At 32.6% G+C, this 21,904-nt stretch overlaps 1 protein-coding gene across 14 annotated transcripts in view; it reads right to left on the bottom strand.

The window, feature by feature from the left end:
* Positions 1-1,072: 1,072 nt before the first annotated feature.
* The window catches only part of LOC128987570 (PDZ and LIM domain protein 3), an 80,351-nt gene continuing 59,519 nt past the window's right edge, over positions 1,073-21,904 (bottom strand). For 10 of the 14 annotated variants that reach the window (XM_054408480.1, XM_054408485.1, XM_054408494.1 and 7 more), the window contains 8 exons: positions 19,279-19,431; positions 18,322-18,372; positions 7,714-7,799; positions 7,030-7,071; positions 4,726-4,867; positions 3,954-3,980; positions 2,740-2,793; positions 1,073-1,859 (listed from right to left, as the gene is read on the bottom strand). In XM_054408480.1, the coding sequence (XP_054264455.1) occupies positions 1,770-1,859; positions 2,740-2,793; positions 3,954-3,980; positions 4,726-4,867; positions 7,030-7,071; positions 7,714-7,799; positions 18,322-18,372; positions 19,279-19,431 (645 nt within the window). In that variant the 3' untranslated portion in view covers positions 1,073-1,769. The remainder of the gene's footprint in view (positions 1,860-2,739; positions 2,794-3,953; positions 3,981-4,725; positions 4,868-7,029; positions 7,072-7,713; positions 7,800-18,321; positions 18,373-19,278; positions 19,432-21,904) is intronic. The other 4 variants (XM_054408481.1, XM_054408482.1, XM_054408483.1 and 1 more) reach the window with 4 other exon arrangements.

Genomic DNA, 21,904 nt, shown 5'->3' with positions numbered 1-21,904 from the left:
GCGGGACCGATTTTTTTTTTTCGTTTTGAGGTCCCTAGAGGCCAAAAACACCATCCGTTCAAATTCATATTTATATATATATATATATATTTATATATATATATTTATATATATATATATTTATATATATATGTGTCCGTTAGCACGATAACTCGAGCAAAAATGATCCGATTTTGATGAAATTTGGTACAAACGTGTAAACCTACGTTTATTCGAACGAGTTCGGGATCCAGCATGATCGGACCATGGTAACGGGGGTTTACGGGGGGTTTTATGGGGTAAAAATAGGTTTTTCCCATTTTTGACCCAAAAAACATAAAATTTAGCAATTTCTTTACAAACCATTTTTGTAGAGCTTAAAAAAACAAATAATTTAGTATATTGAAGCGTTATTATGCGCCTAATGATTACGGAGAAAATTCCAAAAAATTGTAAATTTAAAATTCCCATGTTATTCTTATGGAGAATAAGTAAACTGTTGTAGTTTGCTTGTTTATGAACATATTTTGATCAAATTTGGAAAATGTTTTTATTTCTTACTAACTATTAACATTTTACAAAAAAAACAGTTTTACCCTCCCTGATGCAGCAAACCTAAGTACTTGTTAAACTAATTCTATTGGAATCGGGAATAAATGTTATATTTGTAAGTGGACATTTCAGTGTAAATAAAATCAGTCAAATGGAAATTCGCTTAGTCTGCAGGTTTGCTGCGGCGGGGGTATTTTCACATTTAACTCAGGCTAGACCTAGGGGTTGCGGCATTATCACTTAGATCAAATCTATTTTGGTGATTTGGCAGAATTTGCACCCAGGACCTCATTCCTACGCTCTACCACTACACCAGCTCCCCCCTTCACTGGCACATATTAATGCACCACTGAATTACATCCAACAGTATTTTATGATAATCAATTTATTATTTTGTTTAAGCTCCAGAGAGTTTAAAAAAGTGTTGTTTAGGTTTTGTGAATTTAAAATAGTTTTCAAGGGTCATGTTTTCAGAGTGTATTTTAAAATCTTGAGGGCTTATATTTTTATAATTTGACCAAGGAAAGGAAAATTAAATCAATAACACTATAACAGTTTATTTAAAATATTTTACATATCAGGATAACATTTTTACATAATTTAATGGTAACATCATCGTTTAAAGTAGAAACAGTCCTAGTGAGGTTGAGAATTCAAATTTACACCTTAATATGGCTTCACAATCAGTCGAAACTTGGCTTGTTCACCTATTAAAACAAGTAGAAAAAATAGATAAATAAAAATAAACATTTGTAGCTCACAAAGTTTTGCAAAGAATCAGAATCTACCTACACGTCCGAAAATGTTACTTTTTATCTCAAGAAGCACTTAACGAGTCTTAAACAAAAATAACCTAAATAAATTAATACGATTACAGATAATAGGTTGGCCTCTTGTGACGGTGAAGAGGTCAACGCATGACTAGAACTTACACTCAGGCAAATATTCGTAGATATTTGTTCACTAAAACTATTTGGCTTTGTGTTAATATTAGGATCACAGGCATCCCTGTTAGTCACAGCACACCAACGGACAGCTAACCGAATACTCCTGATATAAAAATTACTTTTACACTTTTCCAACGGCTACTGGTTTAATCTACCTGTACAGTGTAATTATTTTATACATAAATAAATTTACAATATCGAGGGTGAACACATAACAGTATGCAAGAAGATGATGGCCACACCCGGTGTATGGTGAGTTTGCTAGCTCGCTAGTTTTGCTGGTTCGCTAGCTCAGAAGCTCTCCTCCTCTAGCACCATGTGCATGAGCCGCTTGAACGTGTTGCTCTGCTGAATGGTGTCCTGGTGACCAACGGAGTTGACCTGGAACAAGACAGATTGGTTGAGTCAAGGCAGACAAAAAGATTTAAAAATAGATCGACAGCAGTGCTGTGGTTAGCATATGTTCTGGAGTCTACCGCTAGGATTGCCTTGTAGTTACGGCACGCACCGCTGCAGTGCAAGTGTGGTATTGCAGGTAGCAGACGGGGAGGATCCGACGACGGCAGAGAATCGAACACAGATTACACCCAGTAACACACATCGTGACACATCGTGAAACCTTCCTTTGACATTCTACATTTATTCTATTTGTCTATGGTAAAAGTTACTAGTTTGAATGGAATATGGCTAAAATATTTAAATTGTTTTTTTTTTTCAATGTTGACAATTATAAACTGCAATAACTTTTTAGATTTTACAATCAAAGAGTTATTACGGTTGGATTCAAAAGTACTTTAAATGTGATACCATTTACAATTTTGATTTATTGGTTAGTTTAGTGGAATTTTACTTTGAAAATGTTGAATGTCAACCATTTTGATAATTTTAGAATCTTTAAAACTACCAAAAAACTTTTTTTTTTAAACTGATGTTTACAATTATACAGTAGTGTAGTTGGGGTTGAGTTAAAAAGGCCAATAAATAGTTTATGCCAAGTTTCACTAAAATATACAGCTATATTTTAAGTTATTAGTTACTTATTATAACAAAAATACAAAATAGCAGATTTTTACCAAGCTAAACCAAAATTTAGGAATATTTACTTGGAAATTTTGGATTTTTTATGTTTAGAATCTGTTTTTGCACACCCTGCTACGCCTTTGTGACATTTGTGTGTGTGTGTTTTATGTATAATCAGTATAAATAATCAGTATATATTTATGTATAATTATGAAAAAGTCAATGCTTATACTGTACTTACATTGTGGACAGGGCCGGGGACTGCGTGGGCTTGTGAAGATCTGTGAGGCGTTGTCTGTAAGTAGAAACAATCTCGTTAAAATATATACATTTACATTAACTCAGATCATTGGCAATCAAAAATGTGCCATGAACGACATTGATAACATCTTTTTACAAGACTATTTTTGACTTTTTTAGAAGAACAGTTTTTAAGAATATTTTTTTAGAGTAATATTTGAATTTTTTGTAAGAATAGATTTAATTCAGATTTCCAGTTATACTTTAGATGTATGCCTTCGAGCCTGCCCAGTGGTGGTCCCAGGATTTCATTTCGGGGTGGGGGGGGGGGATGACCACAGAGGTGTCTAGGGGTTATGGAATATCCCCTAGAAAAAAGGGGGTCCAGGCCCCCCCCCTGGAAAAATGTGGAATTTAAAGCCTAAAAACATATTTTTATTTGAGCTCTGAAATATGCTCAAGCTGATAGTAGGCTATTTATGTTAGATAATAAAATATAAAATATTTCGGGGGGGGGGGATTTACCCCTCCCAGCCCCCCCCCTGGGACCGCCACTGAGCCTGCCTTAAGAAAAATGAACAGTATAGTATAGTTTATAGTTTACATGAGAACTTGGGTCGTGTTTCTATATTTAAATGAAATTTCAATAATACTGTATTGTTTATTTTTTTTGTATACATTAACTCTTTGGGCTCAAATTTTCTTATTTAAGCTAGGTGAAGTCTATCCTGTTTACATAAAAACTCCAGTAATGACCTAGAGTTTCCTGTCTCAGTACTTTTGTCTGTAATTATAATGTTTTTTCTGTAACTGTAATTTTTTTGTTCTCATGGTCTACTTAGTACAGTAGGTACAGGGATCAATGGTGTAACTATGAAAATATTCCCACTCAGTTGGAGATACATTAATGAATATTTTACTAATTTAAATGGGCTACAATAATTCACTCTTCAAGGCTCAAATGTTTGATTCAAGGGTTTTACTAGGATGGTTTTTTTTTAATAGTTCTAGGTTCATAAAAAAGGGTGTTTCAATTTACAAATCTGGGTAATGCAATGGTAATGCTATCTTAAATAAGACAACATGGTATGGTCTACAATAGCAAATCTGGGTACAGTACCTATTTATTATATACAAATGTTGTATACAAGAGTAGGGATCTCAAAAAAACTAAAGAGATTACAGGGTTAATAGGTTATGCCATGCATTGCTTACCTTTGCCCTGAGGAGTTGTTCAAGTTTCTATCCAAACAAATGTTATTAGTAAGCAGGTTAATGATTGATTAAAATTGCTCAATTTTAGTGTATTTGTAGAAACTACAACTAAAATATGGATCATATACTTGATTGTAATGCTCTTGTTATTGTAAACAATGAATAGTCAAATAGTATCTTTCAACAAAGCTGTAAAAAAAACTCTGGGTGAAAATATAAATTTATGTATAATGTCTTGCTATTAATATTTCTGTGACCTCTATGTTAAAAATTAATGGCCAAACAGTTAGTAGCTGAAACTCAAAAAAGTTGTGAAGAACTGTCAAAAAGTTCCATACTATGAAATATGAAAAATATAGTAAAGGTGCAAAAAAAAGCATACGAAGCAAAATAAAATGCAGTTAGTGATTATTATTTTTTAGTCTTAAATAACAGCCGTGAAGCTATTAAGTTTTTCATCTAAAAAATAAATAACTTGTATTGACTTTTGGACACTGAAGAAGAGATCCCATTAATTTGAAATAGTGTGTTTGTCACAGCTGTGAAGTTTTGAGTCTGTAGTGAGTTTGATGTCTCTGGTATATTAATTCGACAGAAATAGTGTCCTCTTTATGGGACCCCCTAAATATTAAAAATCTTGCTACAACTTTAACTTGAGAATGAAAATGTAGTTCTATCCATAGTCTAACTTATGAACTATCAGTTAATTTTAGTTGCGAAAACTTGTTTTGCTTAAGTCTGAGTAATTATTGCATTTGGCATTGCTACGTACCTTGGTATTGACTTTGGCGGGAGAGAAGACTTTAGGCTCCACGGGGGTGGGAATCTCCTGAACGGTGTCACCGAACTCTGACTCCTTTAACGCCTTGTAGGTCTCGGACTTGGCCGGGTCGTACACCACCGTCTTCTTGTAGCTGTGGGGTAAAGGAGGGGGCAAAGGATTACGGTGGGTTTTAAGCCACAGAAAGATTCAATTTCCAGTTACGTTACATGAGCGGCAAATCGTTAACATATTTAGAAGCCACATTTAAAGCGGGATAAATTCATTAGTTACATCGGCACGTACAAAAAGCAAACAAACAAAACATTCCGATTAAAACGTTAAGTGAAAAGAAAAGTTAATTTTGAATTTGAAGAGGGGTTCGGATTATTTGGAATTGGTCGGTTGGGGTGGTTGGGATTTGAGTTTTAGGAAGGACAGATCAATGAAAATGCTAAATCAGCTATGCAGAATCCGTTCTTGCCGAGTAAAAAATATTCTACTAGGCTGGCACATAAGAACTACCATCATACAGTAAAAAGTTATTAGAAAAAATCAGCACGTAAAAACTTAAACTTAAAACTTTTATTTTATTGTTTTGTGACAGTTAACTTTACATTTTCCAAGTTTTATTTTTGTTTGTGACTTGTATACTATTCCTACAAGACATTTTTGCAATTGTTTTCATGTGCCAGCCATTTATTTAGAATACAATTGAAAAATAGCTACAACTAATGCAAGTAAAAAATATCTTTACCCTACCAATGTATATCATGCATTTGATTTTTGACCCATTTAGTTTCCTTGAAGGTCTAAAATATATTTTTTTATCACTAATATCATTTTAAAGTGTTTTCTTTCTTTGTATATATTATTAGATATTTTTTGCTGAGTTTTATCGGATAAACGTGAGTGTATCTTATACTGCATAGGAAATAGATTCCTTAGGTTTTTATGGTGTTGTCAAGAATCTGTTCTTATAATTTTTTTATCAAAACTTAATTTTGTTTGATATTTTCTTACTAAACTATGTATTAAAAATTAAATATGTGCAAATTATAAGTTATTTAACATTTAAATTAAAACATTCAATTAGTTAAGCAACATTTAGACAAACATGAGTAATATTATTAATGATTTACTTTTATTATGACTCATAATTAATCCAGTTATCAATGGAGACTTGATGATTGTTAATGACGAATTATATTTTGACATATTATATCCAAGCTTAAATAATTCTAAGCTAAAATTATTTATTCATTTCCATTTTGCCACATTCATTTCATGCAGCTATTCAATTTTATGAAATCTATGTCAGTTTCTCTTTGCACTATATTGTGGCTGCCTAAAAGACATGCCATGACCATCTTCTGCTACCACCAACTTTTCCTTCTACCTAAAAATACTCGACAATTTCAGAGGGATCATTTTATAATTCCTGATTGATCCCGTTTTTTTTAAGACAGCAGGTGAACCTAGGGAAAAGATTTTAGCAAGGATAAGGAAACTAGAAAGAAGGAATGGTTTTACCAGTGCTTTCGTTCAAATTGATATTTTTAATTTTTAGTTATTTAGGAAAATGCAATATTTTTTGTAGAGTTATTTAACCCTAGTTTGTTGACTGTCTTTTAACAGGTAACTTCAAAATAAATACGGTACGATACTTTTTTATGATTTGTAACTACTATCCCTCAAGAATCTGTACAGTTGTTAAATGTTCAGTGAACTAATTGTATAGCAATTTACTTGCCAGCAGTCCATCAAAATCAAAATAAAAGTTTATCTAAATTATTATAATCATAGTAGACTTTTCTAATAATGTATACATTTAAAAAAGGCGTTTAAAAATTGTCATGCAACTTGTATTTTTTCAAACACATGTGGTAAAAAAGTATTTGGCTTCTCATGTCAAGCATTGTTTATTTTATGAAATAATTTTTTTGGAAAAAACATAAACCATGCAAAAGATTTACAAAATAATGTAACTACCAAATTTATATCTACACCGTCTTTGTAATAATTTTCATAGAATACTGAAGTATGCAAAGTTTTAGTTTGCTTACAGGCAAAATTTGACTAAAACTACAAAAACTTATCACAAAGAAGTGAGTGCAATTTCGCATTTTGCTCACCCTTCTTAAAATACTTCCTAGAATACTCGTAAGCAATACGAATTGAAGGCAGAACAGCTAACTATGTGCTAAAGCGAAAAAGTTGAGAGAAAGATTATAACAAATGTATTAAGTTCTACATAGAGTAAGAGTAAACTAAATGCAGAAGTTGGTGGCAGTAGCGAGATCTAAAGTTACTTGCCTCAGCCTATTCGGGGACCAGGCTGGTGGTGGATAAACAACCCTATAGACATCAACATACGTAAAAATATCCATTCTGTGCTGCGGCATCTCATCATAATATAAACTATAAATATTAAAAATAATATACTGACAGTTCTGTTTATGTGTGCTATTACAGAAAGCCATTTAAGATTGTTTATTTGCTAAGAATATATACTTTCAAATCAGTATTAAATGTTAAAATTTAAAAATTACTTTGGATTGGCTTTTGCGTTAACTTTATTACTTGAAAACCGTCTCGCACAAACAACAATTGAATAGCATTTGACTTCCTAAATAGGATTATCTACTAAAACAATTAATTGTGGTCCCAAAAAAAGTTTTATATGTATTTTAAATTTATTTTTCATTTAAATCATTAAAGTTTTAATCAAAATGCTTCTTTATTTCGAATTGTATTGAGAATTCTCCCTTCTAAATTACCCATAAAATCCCATAGTTTGGTACAACCCCAACCCATAGTTTGGACAAATGTGGACAATAATTACAAAATTGTCACAATATATGTGCAACCTTTCTATTTAAAAGCCCTGAACAAGTTGACTTTAGTTTTGTATACAGAACAATATTTTAATGTCTTTCTTTATTTATTTAATGGGAAAACAATTTAATTTTGCTATGTAAAAAATAATATTTTACTTACGGAGTAGCCCCTGTCTGTTGTGCAATTGTGTTTACAATGTTGTCTTCTGAGTACAGTCCAATTGGAGAGTTGAACTGGGACACCACCTGTGTAAATACATGTATTAATACACAACACATCTTGTATGATCTATGCAATATTGTCTAAAATGTTATCCACACACTTGTAACAAGTTTGGTTCAACCTCAAAAGATTTAGGTCAACATATTATTTACAATAATCCTGCATTACAAAAAAACGAATTAAAAATTGTCTGTGTAAACTTTTTAAAATTAATTTTAAAATAAATAATTAAGTAAAATTAATTTGTGGAAACATTGATTCTGTTTGATCAAACTAAATCAGCACTACTGATCTAATTACGCTCTGCTGCCTCTTGTTGACAATGATAGGAATCATTCACTGAATGACATTGGAGAGATTTTTTCCCTTTGTATTTATGACAGATTCACATACTTACTGAATGAAATTGTCCAAAAATCAATCTTTCACAACAAATAAATTTATTGTAGAATAATAACTGTGCTGTTTGAATAGCTGACTAATACCAATGAATACAAAACTGTTTACTAAGGGTTTTATATTCATTGCTAATACATTATGAGTTTAATGCAGTTGTAAATATAAATTTTAAATTTACTTTTTCACTACTTATCGCAAGCTTACCCATAAGTTTTATCATGTTTTCCCTATAAATATCAATTTAAAAAATTCTTTTATTTGAAAAGTAGGCTAGTAGTAAAAAATAATTAATTTAGAAGTTAAAAACTGTTTTTAAAAAATTGTGTCGGTTGTTTACGGTTTGTGACGTACAGTAGTTAAACATAATTGGTTGATTCTTTTTGAATTTTGTTTTCACTATATTTTTCCAGTGACATGTGGACTTGTGTTTTCAATGTACTGACCTGGATCTGGAGTATATATCAAACTATTTTAACTGTTTGTAGTGGGTGTGCGGTTTTATTCTGCAGGGATATTTTTACTGTGCAGTTGGCAGTAGAGTGTATATGACTGGCTAACATCCAAGCCAATTCTGTCTGTTACTATTTCCACAGATATCTTGTTACACTAAGAATTTGCAACAAAATTTAAACTTTAGTTATAAAAAACAATTGCATATTGCTGGAAACTTGTCTAGACAAGTTTTGCTTCACTCATCATCCATCGTGCAATGAGAAAAACCAAAAAAGTTTTACAAAGCAATTTTTGTTGTTGGACAAAATTGTAAGTACAGTTCAACCTATATTGATATCAGCAATAAGCTATGTAGAGTTAATGCTGAACTATTGGGGGTTCATCACTTATCTACTTTACCTAAAGAATTAAACTAAAAAAAAACATTTCTCTTTCTTTTATGTCCTCAAAATGTAAGACAAATTTCCTATATTAGTTAAGAATAAATTTAAAAACACAAAAAAAGTAGTTAAACTTTCTTTTGTTAACATGACACACAATATTAAAAACATGTTAAAGACCACAAAGCTAGGAATTAATGATAAACATAAAGCATTAACTAAAATTACTTTTAGATATAACACTTGTTATTGAGGCAGACTAAATACACTACTATTTTAGTTATGAAGCTTAAGATGTTGTTTTCGAGATAAACATTGTGAAAGCGATGGGTTGTGCAAATCACTACTCTAAACTCTGACGATGTTTCGTGATTTATTATACAGTAAATGTTAGTTAATTTTTCCTAAAGGTTAGCGTCCGCAACAAAATTATATACCCTTGTACTACTGAAATTGATGTTCTAAGGGATTTCCAAGTAAGAGTAAAAACCAAGATCAATGATAATAACAAGTTCAGTAAGAAATAGATTCACTATTTGTTGACATTTTGTTGGTAAAAATATAGTGTCCAAATTCCAAATTGCATCTGACTATCTATTCTATATATATAATACGCTAAGCCGATTTTTGTGAACAGAACTCCTCCCTCATTTTTGGACCGATTTTGATGATTAAAATGTCAAAAGAATTGCCCTGATCTGTAGTTTTGCAAAGTGTTTTTAGTTTTTTGATATCTTTATTAGTTTAGGCAGGATCTTCCATCAAAGTTGGATTTTCTCCCTTAGATTAACATGGGGGAATCTAAAAATTGTATTGGAAACTTTGTCTCCATAGTCGAGTAAATATAGGCACTTGAGATAGAACAAATTCCAACAAATGGTTTTTCGACGGTTTTTGGTAGTAATAGGTGTAGAAAGTACCAGGAAAAAAGTCTACCAAAATCGGACAACCGGAAGTCGGGTTTTTCCAAGATGGCCGCCGCGAGGCCCTCAAATCGACAAGATGACTGCAAATTCGTCGATTCATAGTTCCAGGATTGGCCGATTTCCATGAAAATTGGCAAACACATGTAGAATTATATTTCCAACCTTAAATATGAAAACTAGGCAGACAAAGTAACACAAAGATGAATTTTCAGGGTATTATATGCTAAAAAATAAGATTTTTTACCTCCAATATATGTTTTTCTAATATTTTGTACAAAGTTTGTTATAATTTCAAATTTTTTTTTTCACCATTAGATTCAACACAAAAAACCTAACAATTTAGTATATTGAAGCTTTGTTCTACTTCAATTTGTTACAGAGATATTGAAAATAATAACTTTAGTATGTTTTCTTGCCGAGATAACTCAATGTTAATCTTATGGAGAATAAGCATAAATATTAATATTATTTTTCATTAAACCTATATAGATAAGACTTTTTTTCTGCCTTATATTATCTGTTTTAATATTTTTTTTATAAAAATTCCTTTTTTGACAGTTACCATTGCAGCAAACCTACGTATCGGTTCCTCAGTTTTAATCATAAGGAGAATAAGCAAAAATATTTTTTTTATTAGTCCGAGAAATATAGAATATTACCTTAAAAAATTGCAAAAAAAACGTTTTATGGTTTTTTGTTGTAGTGTTTGGTATGCAGAGTAATATAGTAAAAATTGCCAAAAATCGGTCTACTGGACAACCCCTAGAATCAAGATTTAATATGACGGATTTTCTCAACATTGGCAAAAAAATCCACATGCATTTTCATTGATATTGACTTCAGACCACCACGGATATTTATTGGGTGGTCATTTCTTCATTTCGATAGGGAACGTGTTTTCGGCCGTCATTTTGGATCCCCCTAACGGATATAAAATTTTTTTCAATGTAATGACAGTGCCATTTCAATAGGGAACGTGTTTTTGGCCGTCATCTTTGATCGGCCATATTGGATATAAATAATTTTTTTTATGTAATGGCAATGTTGTGACACATTATTTTAAACTAGATTTTCACGCCCACTCCATTGATTGCCAAGATGAGTTTTTAAATATATGTTTTTCGTTTTAAAGATATAATCAAACGAAAATTCTCCTGCATACATTTCTTAAGGACGTTTCGTATTTTGAAAATTTTTTAAGATAATTTTTTCTTATATCTCCAGTACATATTAACGCTTGCAGTTCGTTCTAGCCTTAAACATTAAGTAATGTAAGGGCTTTCATTTGAGCTATTGATCATTAAAATCTGACGAGTTAGAGACTAGTTACCAACCCCAACAAAATATTAAATTTCACTTTTTAGAAATACATTTTTATTAAAATATTTATATCTCGGGTTCTTAATACGCCACCAAGTTCTTTCTGGTTTCATATTACTCAGTAAATGTTTGGGTTATTTTTTTAATCACTCAATAAAATGTGAAAAATTTAATATGGGTCTGTCTTATTTAACAAGATTTTTTTTTTCGAGATTTGTCTTTAGTTTAAGACATATACCCCCAAATCGAAAAATAACTCCCAATACACTTTATAATCTTAAAAGATGCATCAAAGTATTGACTTTTACTGTAGTTATGGATTATTTATTGGGAGTTATTAGAATTTGGGATATATGTACTTAACTAAAGACAAATTTCAAATGCAAATAATTTAATATTAAATTAAGGTGCATGACTCATTTTTTATTAATTAGTCAGATATTATTAGTGACTAATAAAATAAAAAACCTAATTCTCTACTGAGTAATTTGAGACCAGAAAGAACTTTGTGACGTATTAAGAACCCGAGATGTAAATCATTTTATAAAAACTGATTTATAAAAAGTTAAATTTAATATTTTGTTAGGATTGGTATGTCGTCTCTAACTCGTCCAATTTTAATGATCAATAGCTCAAATGAAAGCCCTTACATCATTAATTATTTAAGAATGAACTACTAACTGAAGATAAGGAAAATAATCGTAAAAAAATGTCAAAGTACAAAACGTTTAAAACAAAAAAATGTATTTAAAAATGGATTTCGGCAATGGAATATGCGTGAAAATCTAGTATATATAGTAATAATGTGTTACAACACTGTCGTTACAACAACAAAAAATTATATCCAATAAGGTGGATTCAAAATGGCGGCCAAAATACGTTTCCCATCGAAATGAAGTACTGACCACCCAATAAATATCGATATTGGTCCCAAGTCAATATTTAGAAAATTGTGCATAGAAAATGCTTATGATATCTTTTTTTTCAAAATTTGTCCAATGTTGGGAAAATCCGACTCTGCACACCTAAAACTACAACATAAAACCATAAAACGTTTTCTTGCAATTTTTTAAGGTAATATTCTATACTTCTCGGACTAATAAAAAAAAATATTTATGCTTATTCTCTTTATGATTAATACTGAGGAACCGAATACGTGCTGCAATGGTAACTGCCAAAATAGGAATTTTTAGTAAAAAAATATTAAAACAGATAATATGAAGCAGAACAAAAAGTCTTACAGTATCTATATAGGTTTAATGAAAAATAATATTAATATTTATGCTTATTCTCCATAAGATTAACATTGAGCTATCTCGGCAAGAAAACATACTAAAGTTATTACTTTCAATATCTCTGTAACAAATTAAAGCAGAACAAAGGTTCAATATACTTAATTGTTAGGTTTTTTGTGTTGAATCTAATGGTGAAAAAATAAATTTGAAATTATAACAAACTTTGTACAAAATATTAGAAAAACATATATTTGAGGTAAAAAATCTTATTTTTTAGCACATAATACCCTGAAAATTCTTCTTTGGGTTACTTTGTCTGCCTAGTTTTCATATTTAAGGTAGGAAATATAGTTCTACATTTGTTTGCCAATTTTCGTGGAAATCGGCCAATCCTGGAACTATGAATCGACGAATTTGCAGTCATCTTGTCGATTTGAGGGCCTCGCGGCGGCCATCTTGGAAAACCCCGACTTCCGGTTGTCCGATTTTGGTAGACTTTTTTCCTGGTACTTTCTACACCTATTACTACCAAAAACCGTCGAAAAACCATTTGTTGGAATTTGTTCTATCTTACAGGCTTTTTTGGGCTAAATCGACTCGTCTACCACTAATTTGAGAGAACGGCTGGGCGTAGAAACTTGGTAGGGGTGTCAAAAGAAAGGTCTTGGTCTGTAGATGGGTTATCAAAAGAAAAACGAAGTAAATTCCCTTAGGGCTCTGCCCCAGAAGCCTTTAAAGATCCCTCTACAGATTTGTTTACATTTTGGCCATGTGGATAATACTTTTTAATGAAACAGCTGTTAATTTGTAAATTGTATTTTAAACAAGACACGGAAGTTACTGAATTGTCCAAAAGAAGCATTTGCAATGTTATTTTCTGATTTTAAAATTATTTTTTTCTGTATCATGTTATGTTTTGCAATATATACCATGACGAAATCAGTAGAAAATCCTTTTATCACAGTAACTCTTAAAATTATTTCCTATTGACCTTATATCTATTTTACGGGTTGGTGACTGCCCTTTTCACCATTTTTGTCTTTATTTTTATCATATTGTTCTAGACAGATCATCATAGGTTCATGAGATTATTTTCATACATGTTTTCAATAATTGGAAAAATATTAAATTGTGTAATACAATACAAAATAATAGCCTACAAGTGCAGAAGGGCACGGTGCCTGTTTGAGCCGTGTCCATACTTTGTTAAATAGTAGTTTACAGCAACTGGATAAAACATTTTACAATATTTATGTAGAAATATTTGCATGATAAATAAGGTCATTAAGCTGGCAAACTGCAATATACTGCAGACTTTTCAGAGAGGTTACTTCGATGTATTCATTCAGCTTAGTGAAAACATAATATAGATATGTACCTATACAAATAAGAACTTGAATTCTTAGAGAGCCTTTGAATGTTATTAGACTAACGAAAAGGGTTGTGCATGTTTACTAGCGCTACTCTGCAACAAAAACCATTTAATTTATCTCAAAATATATATTCTTAAAGTGCACTGATCAGCAGCAAAAAAATCTATGTAACTTACCCATATGTTATTGAAAATAACACAGCATTTTGGCTGTAAATATGGCCCAATGAGTAAATAATATTTAAGCAGCTACTGTCATGACAGAAAGGTCATATTCCTTTTAAACTAGATCACATCATCCTTTATAAGATACGTTGATTAACAATGCATGTAAACGTCAATATTTACGTAACAGCAAATTTACAGTATTTTTGCTTTTTGGAAATGTCCCATTGCTATGTCATTTGCATTATTTGTTGTCAATGAAGCCGCATATAAATGAGGAGGCTCCTAACAGTTTAAGAATAAAAGCCAACTTCACTTCAAGTATATTCCACTACACCTCACATTCCGTAGAGAGATTATATTGACAACTTTATGTAATTGATATGGCTGAGACAACTAACTGACATCCCCCATGTCAAGGAATTCCAGCTTTAACAGTAACCCCACAACAAATTTCTCAAAACTGTGATAGATGGTTATTCATTAGCACAGAAGTACGATATGAACTGACGCGACGTGGCGAAGGAAAAATCAAACTTACACTGTAATGGATATCTTCCTTTGAAGTTAGAACGTGTCTTCCCAACAAACAGATATGTTTTTCAAATAAAAACATAGATTAATCTGCATTACACTGATGAAATCACGGAAGTGTTTAACTACAAAAGATCCACCAATACGATTTTATATTTAAAGTTTAATCCAAACGATGAGATACCAGATAATATACTAATAACTCCGATGACGTACAGTATGGGAGATATTTTATTCATTGAATGATCAACCATATTTGGTAACTATCATTATTGTTTTTACACTTATTAATCTTTAAACAATGCTAAATGCTCAAAATATGTACAATTTCACTCAATTTATCGCAGTTAGATGAATTAGCGTAATCCTTGAAAATAACCGTCGATTTCGACGGGTTTCACCTAGTATCTATATAATTAATACGCTACACGAAACTTTGTCGGTTGAACTCCTCCGCCATTTCTTAACCGATTTTATCCATTGACGTCTCATTTGAAAGAGCGTGTCGCGTAGATTTGCAAACTGGCCTTACATTTTTGAAAAAGTCCCTTGGGCTCTGCCCCAGTGGCTTTTAAAGTTCCCATGTTATCCTTATGAAGAACATATTTGTTTACATTATGATCAGCTGGATATTTAATTGCTGTTAATATTTAAGGTGAAATTCAAAGAAATGCGTCCTACAAAAATTAAATCATTGAAAGAACCCATTTGCAAATTATGGAAACATAAAAAGGCCACTGAGTAGAAGAAATAGAGACAATATTTTTTAAAGAATTTATGATCGTTATTAGCCTATATAATGAAGAACACCTGCAAGATGAAGATTCCTACAAACGATGGACGAGGGTATTAGCCGAAGTGCTACAATTTATAGTAGGAAACATGGACTTAACTTTTCTAGGAAATGTTGAACATCGTGAGTATCTCCATGAGATACACACCGGTAATCTTTGAGTTGACTCTTTTAAACTCTTTGTAAATATGGCTGTTTTTCATTTTGAAATAACTTCTGTAATACTTTGCGATTGCTCGAATTCGAGCAACATGTACACTATAAATTTGTAACTATAAATTTGTTACCAACATTCTTTACCTACAACTTTTATCATGGAGTTTTATCACAATTTGAATACATTATCTTTAAAGTGGTGATTAAGAAATATTTATTTTACTGTAACTTTGGTATGACAGAAATTTTCACGTCATAATATGCAGTTGTACTTAGTTTTAAAAAGATTTCAGAGTTTGGCTGTGCTATTTGTGTAAACAGCAACTGTTTTATGTGTGTTTACTAAAGTTATTACCACTCAAATTTACTTACAACCTTTGGCAATATGTCCAGTGTCAAAAATAAAATTGCTCTTACTCTTTTCACTTCTAAGTAGTGTTTTGTCACAATACAAAACAATATTGAACAATATTTGTATTTGTGACTCAGTAAAAAAAAAACTTATTTAAAAAATAAAAATCCTACACTTAAGAATTGGACGGCTAAATATAAATGTACAGCATAACCACAAAACTAAAATCTTGAGAGGGGTAAATGAGAGGAAGCTTTTGTAAAATTGGCGAGTTAATGTTCAGTCAGGAGAAATAATAATGTTCAAGAGTGCAGGAGTGCTTTTTGACATTCTATCAAAATTAGTTTTCTTGCTTCATTGAGCAATCTGCTTTGAAAAACCATAAGACATGTGTCATAAAGCTACGCGCGCACTACGGCGGCACGGCACGGACGGGCGGTACGGGACGTCCGCACATCCGCAATTTAGGACAGTTGACAGTCTGCGAGCTAAAAATTGGGAGTAAAGATGGATGTAGATAAAGTGGTGATAGTAGGTTTAATTTTAGCAGAGGAAGAGGAGACAAGAAGGTGCAAGCTAAGATTTTAGATACAGCACATAAACAGGAAAATACTAAGCTTTGGAGAGTTCCACACCTTGTTTCCTGATCTTGTAGAAGGATTATGTGTAAAACTTACCAGATTGTTTCATAATAGATCATATTTCTGCCCATATATTGTCACGCCGGACGTTATTAAAATATTCCGGATGTCTTATGTTGTACAGTTTCGGGTATTTCTCAACGAGAAAAATCAACTTTCTAACATCTATGTTTACAACACACGAAAACACTACTACTTTGACAGAGATCAGTTGAGAATGGCGGATGTCCCGTGCCGCCCGCCCGGTCGGTGTGCAGTGCTCCCGGTCGGTACGGACGGTACGGGCGTCACGGCAGCTCGGAAATGTCCTGGAGTTCTGTCTCCCGGACTTTTTAACAAACGGCGGAAGCTGCCGAACGTCCGTTGCCGGCCGTACTGCCGTAGTGGGCGCACTCATATGACATTCAATGTTATTAACTTTTAAAAATTGCCGTACCGCCCGCCCGTCCGTGCCGTGCCTCCGTAGTGCGCGCGCGGTTATGTCCTATTCCGCCCGAGTTTTATTTCGCCCGGAGCCTAATTACTCCCAATTCGCCCGCGGTCCCAGATTAACCCCTATAATCCTCAGCTCTACCTGCGTCAGGAGTCCTATTCCATCCACGGTGGCGAAGCCCCGCCTCCTAGGACCCCACCCACCCCCAACTATGTAAAAGCCCTCCCTTACCCATCACCCCGTTATCCACCTCCGACTACACGGCTATTTAAGCTTAAAATATTTATTTGACAAACCAGACAAACCAAGCGAATTTCCTTTATATTAATGTAAAGTTTAAACACGAAGTTTTAAGCATTAAAATATAAAGGGGCATGTGCCCTTATTGATGTAGCCGTTGTAAAGATATGTTAAATCTTTATAATCTGGAACTTTCCTTTGCGTTGAAACGCTTCAACAGTGATATTGATACATGTTTACGACATAACAGATTAATAGAATTTGCTACCTATGTGCTGTTAGTTACTGTATGTTTGTCTCCCTATCCAAAATGTGCAAATAAGCAATTTAATTATTTAAAATATTGCGTTTAACGGCAAACAGAAACATATGATAACACTGCAATCCAAGACATGGCCAAACAAAGGCCACTAGTTAGCGGCTTCTAGTGTTAAATACCCAACTGCACACCTTTGAGTTTTCTTTATTATGCAATGATGAGACAAACATACAGTAACTAACAGCACATAGGTAGCAAATTATATTAATCTGTTATGTCGTAAACATGTATCAATATCACTGTTGAAGCGTTTCAACGCAAAGGAAAGTTCCAGATTATAAAGATTTAACATATCTTTACAACGGCTACATCAATAAGGGCACATGCCCCTTCATATTTTAATGCTTAAAACTTCGTGTTTAAACTTTACATTAATATAAAGGAAATTCGCTTGGTTTGTCTGGTTTGTCAAATAAATATTTTAAGCTTAAATAGCCGTGTAGTCGGAGGTGGATAACGGGGTGATGGGTAGGGGAGGGCTTTTACATAGTTGGGGGTGGGTGGGGTCCTAGGAGGCGGGGCTTCGCCACCGTGGATGGAATAGGACTCCTGACGGAGGTAGAGCTGAGGATTATAGGGGTTAATCTGGGACCGCGGGCGAATTGGGAGTAATTAGGCTCCGGGCGAAATAAAACTCGGGCGGAATAGGACTACACGGCGCGCGCAGCTTAACGTGTAATTAAACCTTTTTATGACACTTAGTTAGCTGTTAAACTTTTGAATGAAAAATTTTCAAAATATTTGAGTTAAAACACAAAATATTAATAGCATTTCCAAAGTTCAAACTGAAATGCTTGATTTAAGCTTGAAAAATAAATTGATTGAACCTTTTTTCTTGGGTCGTCGCCGACAACCGTCTGAAGAACTGATTCTGCAACCTACAAACAATCACGAAAGTAGCACAAAACACACATCTACGACATCGACTTACCAGCTTCCATTCAAATATAATATGTTTGCACACAGTATTAGTAACAACAATGAACAATAAAAATTTTTTGTCAACCAGAGATCTTTTGGTAAATAAATTTACAATACGAGTGTCATAAATTTCTTCACTATTTTGCACAAGCAGTCGGTAACATTGTAAAGGGCAATAAAATTTAACAAATTAAAATAGAAGCTGAAAAGTCTATTGATGCATACAAAACCGTTGCGATTACAACAATATGGCACTATACTAAAATCTATGGGACACTATTAGACGACTAGATACTACTAATACTGTACAACACAAAACATATTTACACACTCTATATTTCGATGCTAAAATAGATCCAAAATCAACTATTTACAATTTGAAGGAGATCTACCTACTTAGAAAATTAATTTTAAAAAATTTTGAAGATAAAAAGTTACTTTATGACAAGTATATTTTAAAGAGTTTAAAATTGTACTTTTTATGTTTTCTTTAAGCACAAGGAACTGTAAGAAATTAACCCATCAAGCCATTTTGTAACTAAAGCGTTTAAGGAAAAAATTGACAGTTTATAGGCTTTGACGTTAAGAATAAAAAACTAGTATTTTATACAGAACTAGCTTAAATTTCTGCTAAACTTTGTTAAGACAAGAAATATGTGATGAGTTTAAATAAAATACACAAAAAAACTCTGATTAATCTTTTTCACATTTTGAATAAAGGTGAGACACAGAAGAAATAAGTTGATGGGAGTTTTGGAATTATGAAATTAATTTAAATATTTTTGAATATTCCCTTTCGCCCAATATGACTTTGAATTTTGTTCAAATGCATTTGTTAAGTATACAACCACCAAAGACAGTACCTTTTGCTTGTGCATGACCTCGAAGGGCACACCATGGGGTGGAGGGGGGGCTCTCATGGAGGGGTTGGGGTGGTGACGGAGGTACGATTCTGTCGGATACTCATCCTTCTTCACCTTAGCTCCTGGGAGAACCAGGGGGGTTGTACGGTATGGCTGTAACAGACAACATGTGCGTTCAATAACCTTGTAAATAAATTGAATACCGTACCGATAGGTACCGTACTAAATAAAAAGTTTTTTTTTTAATTTTGTTTATGTCCATGGACTCTAGGTTCTAGCCCTGGATCAATTTTTCACATTACTTCATGTTATAACTAGGGTTGCAGCATTATCACTTAGGTAAAATCAATTAGTAGTGACTTGGCAGGATTTGAACACGGGACCTTAGGGACCCAATTTTCATAGGTCTCGGACCTTATCCTCTTCTCCCTCCTCTCCAAGGGGTGACCCGGTACAGTACAAACCAGTACTGATAAAGTTCTAGTGGTTGGTAGGCACCAGCACATGAACCCACAGCATCACTGCAATGGACTCAACGCATTGTCTATTATTATCATAGATAAAAGGAGTATAGAGTATCCATGTTAAAAGGAGTATCCATGTTATTATACAGTAATTAATTCTTAATAATTACTTTATGTTATAACTGAATGTTTGTATAATTCTGTATATTAATTCTTACCGACTGAGCCACTGACTTTGGGCTGTTCATTGGTTATGAGGTTTTATGTCATCACATATAATGTGTTAAAAATCTAACTATGAAAATATAGGCTGACTGTAATGTTTTGTACAAAAATACAATGTGCATATTGCAGCTCATTTAATTCAAAACTTATAAAATTAACAATTAACAAAACTGTATAGTAAAAAAGTACATTAAAATAATAATTTGCTTCTATAGTACAAGTCTACTGACATAGAAAAGCTGAATAAATATGTAAAAAAAATAATCAAGTATAGTATTATTAGGGTCTTATGAGTTTTTTTTTTTAATATCCAATACAAAATGACTACATTAATAATCTGAGGATGAATTTATCTGGATTTTTAACATTGCTGATGGTGTTTAAGGAGCTAAATGAAATTTATTTTCTCAAGCGTAGAACAGGAACAGCTAAGCAACATGTTTGGTTGGTCAGTTGGTTGGATGGTAGCAATGGATGGTTATTTCTGGCGGGTAAGTTTGGACGAGGGATCTGGGTGGTCCAATGTAAACAGTATGAGGCGGATTTGGTCATAGTCTGTCAAAGTCTGCTAAGTACTAAGAAAACGGGTGTGACTATTTAAAAAAGAGTTCATAATTGTTCAGAAAGTACTTTTATTTATCATTAAAAATAAGTGACGAAGATTTTGTGTCGCAGTAGAAGGATGTTGAGTGATAAATATAATTGAAAAATTACTTAAACTTTTTCAAGAATGAGTTATATTCAACAACATATATATTCATCCCTTCGTAGACATGATAATATTATGGCTTTTATTATTTATCTGTACGTGTCTATTGATGCTGAAACATGATGTGGTTTGTATCTTAAGACCTCCTTGGCTGCCATTTTTCGTATATTTGTTTTTAATCTTTTTTCAATAAGTATGGTAATTCTGTTTGGTCACATGGGAGTTAGACATTGTTGAGAGTTAGACATTGTTGAGAGTTAGACATACAATTAGACATTGTAATGGTAACCAAATGCAATGGTGGTAAAAGTTGTGATTTTCGAGAGAAATATTTTGGCAACTTTGGGGTCATTAAAGAGTTAAGACACCAATAAAAGCAAAAGTTGAAGTGACAAAAGTAGGTCAGCCACAAGGATTGAGTTATGAAACCGTTCCAAAAGCTATTTTAGTTAATTTCAAAATGGCAGCCGCAGGACCTGCCTCACTGACAGAAGAATGACAAGAATAACATTGCTTACACGACTGGATACCTCAACTATGTCCTAAAAACCTAGGGTAGTAGTTTTACTTTTAAATTTGCCATGCCATGACAAACACAATGCAAAAATAAATATAGTTCAAAATTTAAATTTACCAATGAATTTACCTAAAGCAAAAAAGCTGCTTAGAATAATTATCTAAAATTTGTCAGTTTGCATTTCATGAATGAAGTTAGTCAGAGGATTTGTGAAGGAATTTCATAATTAAGGTTTATTCTTATTACTCTCCCTGTAAATTAAAGAGTGATTTTGAACAGCTGATTTCTAGTGTTTGTTTGTCTATGGATGACATGACACATGTTGAAAAATGTTGATATTTAAATGTGTACCAATTCTTAAAAAATATGAGTGAAGGATGATATTAGTAATGAAGTGAGATAAAAGATTTGCTGGTTGTTTAGTGAGAACCATAGCTAAAAGGCTAATGGTCAAGAACAGCTGTTTCAGTTTCAAACCATCCTAATAACATAATCTTCTGACTTTTTTTGTCTAATAATGTTGTCCTCTTATATTCTTAACAAAAAATTGGCCCCTGTTGGACACAGCACCGATCTGACAGAGAGTCTGGATAGAAGAGTGGTTACAGAATTCACCTTCAAATCTGAAGGTCGCTTGTTTAATTTCAAGCTAAGTTGATTCTGACCCTGATGCAATTTGTCATTGAGCTATCAATTAATTGTCCTATATAT

This window comes from Macrosteles quadrilineatus, unplaced genomic scaffold (genome assembly GCF_028750875.1).
Source record: "Macrosteles quadrilineatus isolate MER2022 unplaced genomic scaffold, UCM_ALF_1.0 Scaffold_2__2_contigs__length_208266976, whole genome shotgun sequence".
Lineage (NCBI taxonomy): Eukaryota > Metazoa > Arthropoda > Insecta > Hemiptera > Cicadellidae > Macrosteles > Macrosteles quadrilineatus.
This window is presented reverse-complemented; position numbering and strand designations above follow the sequence as displayed.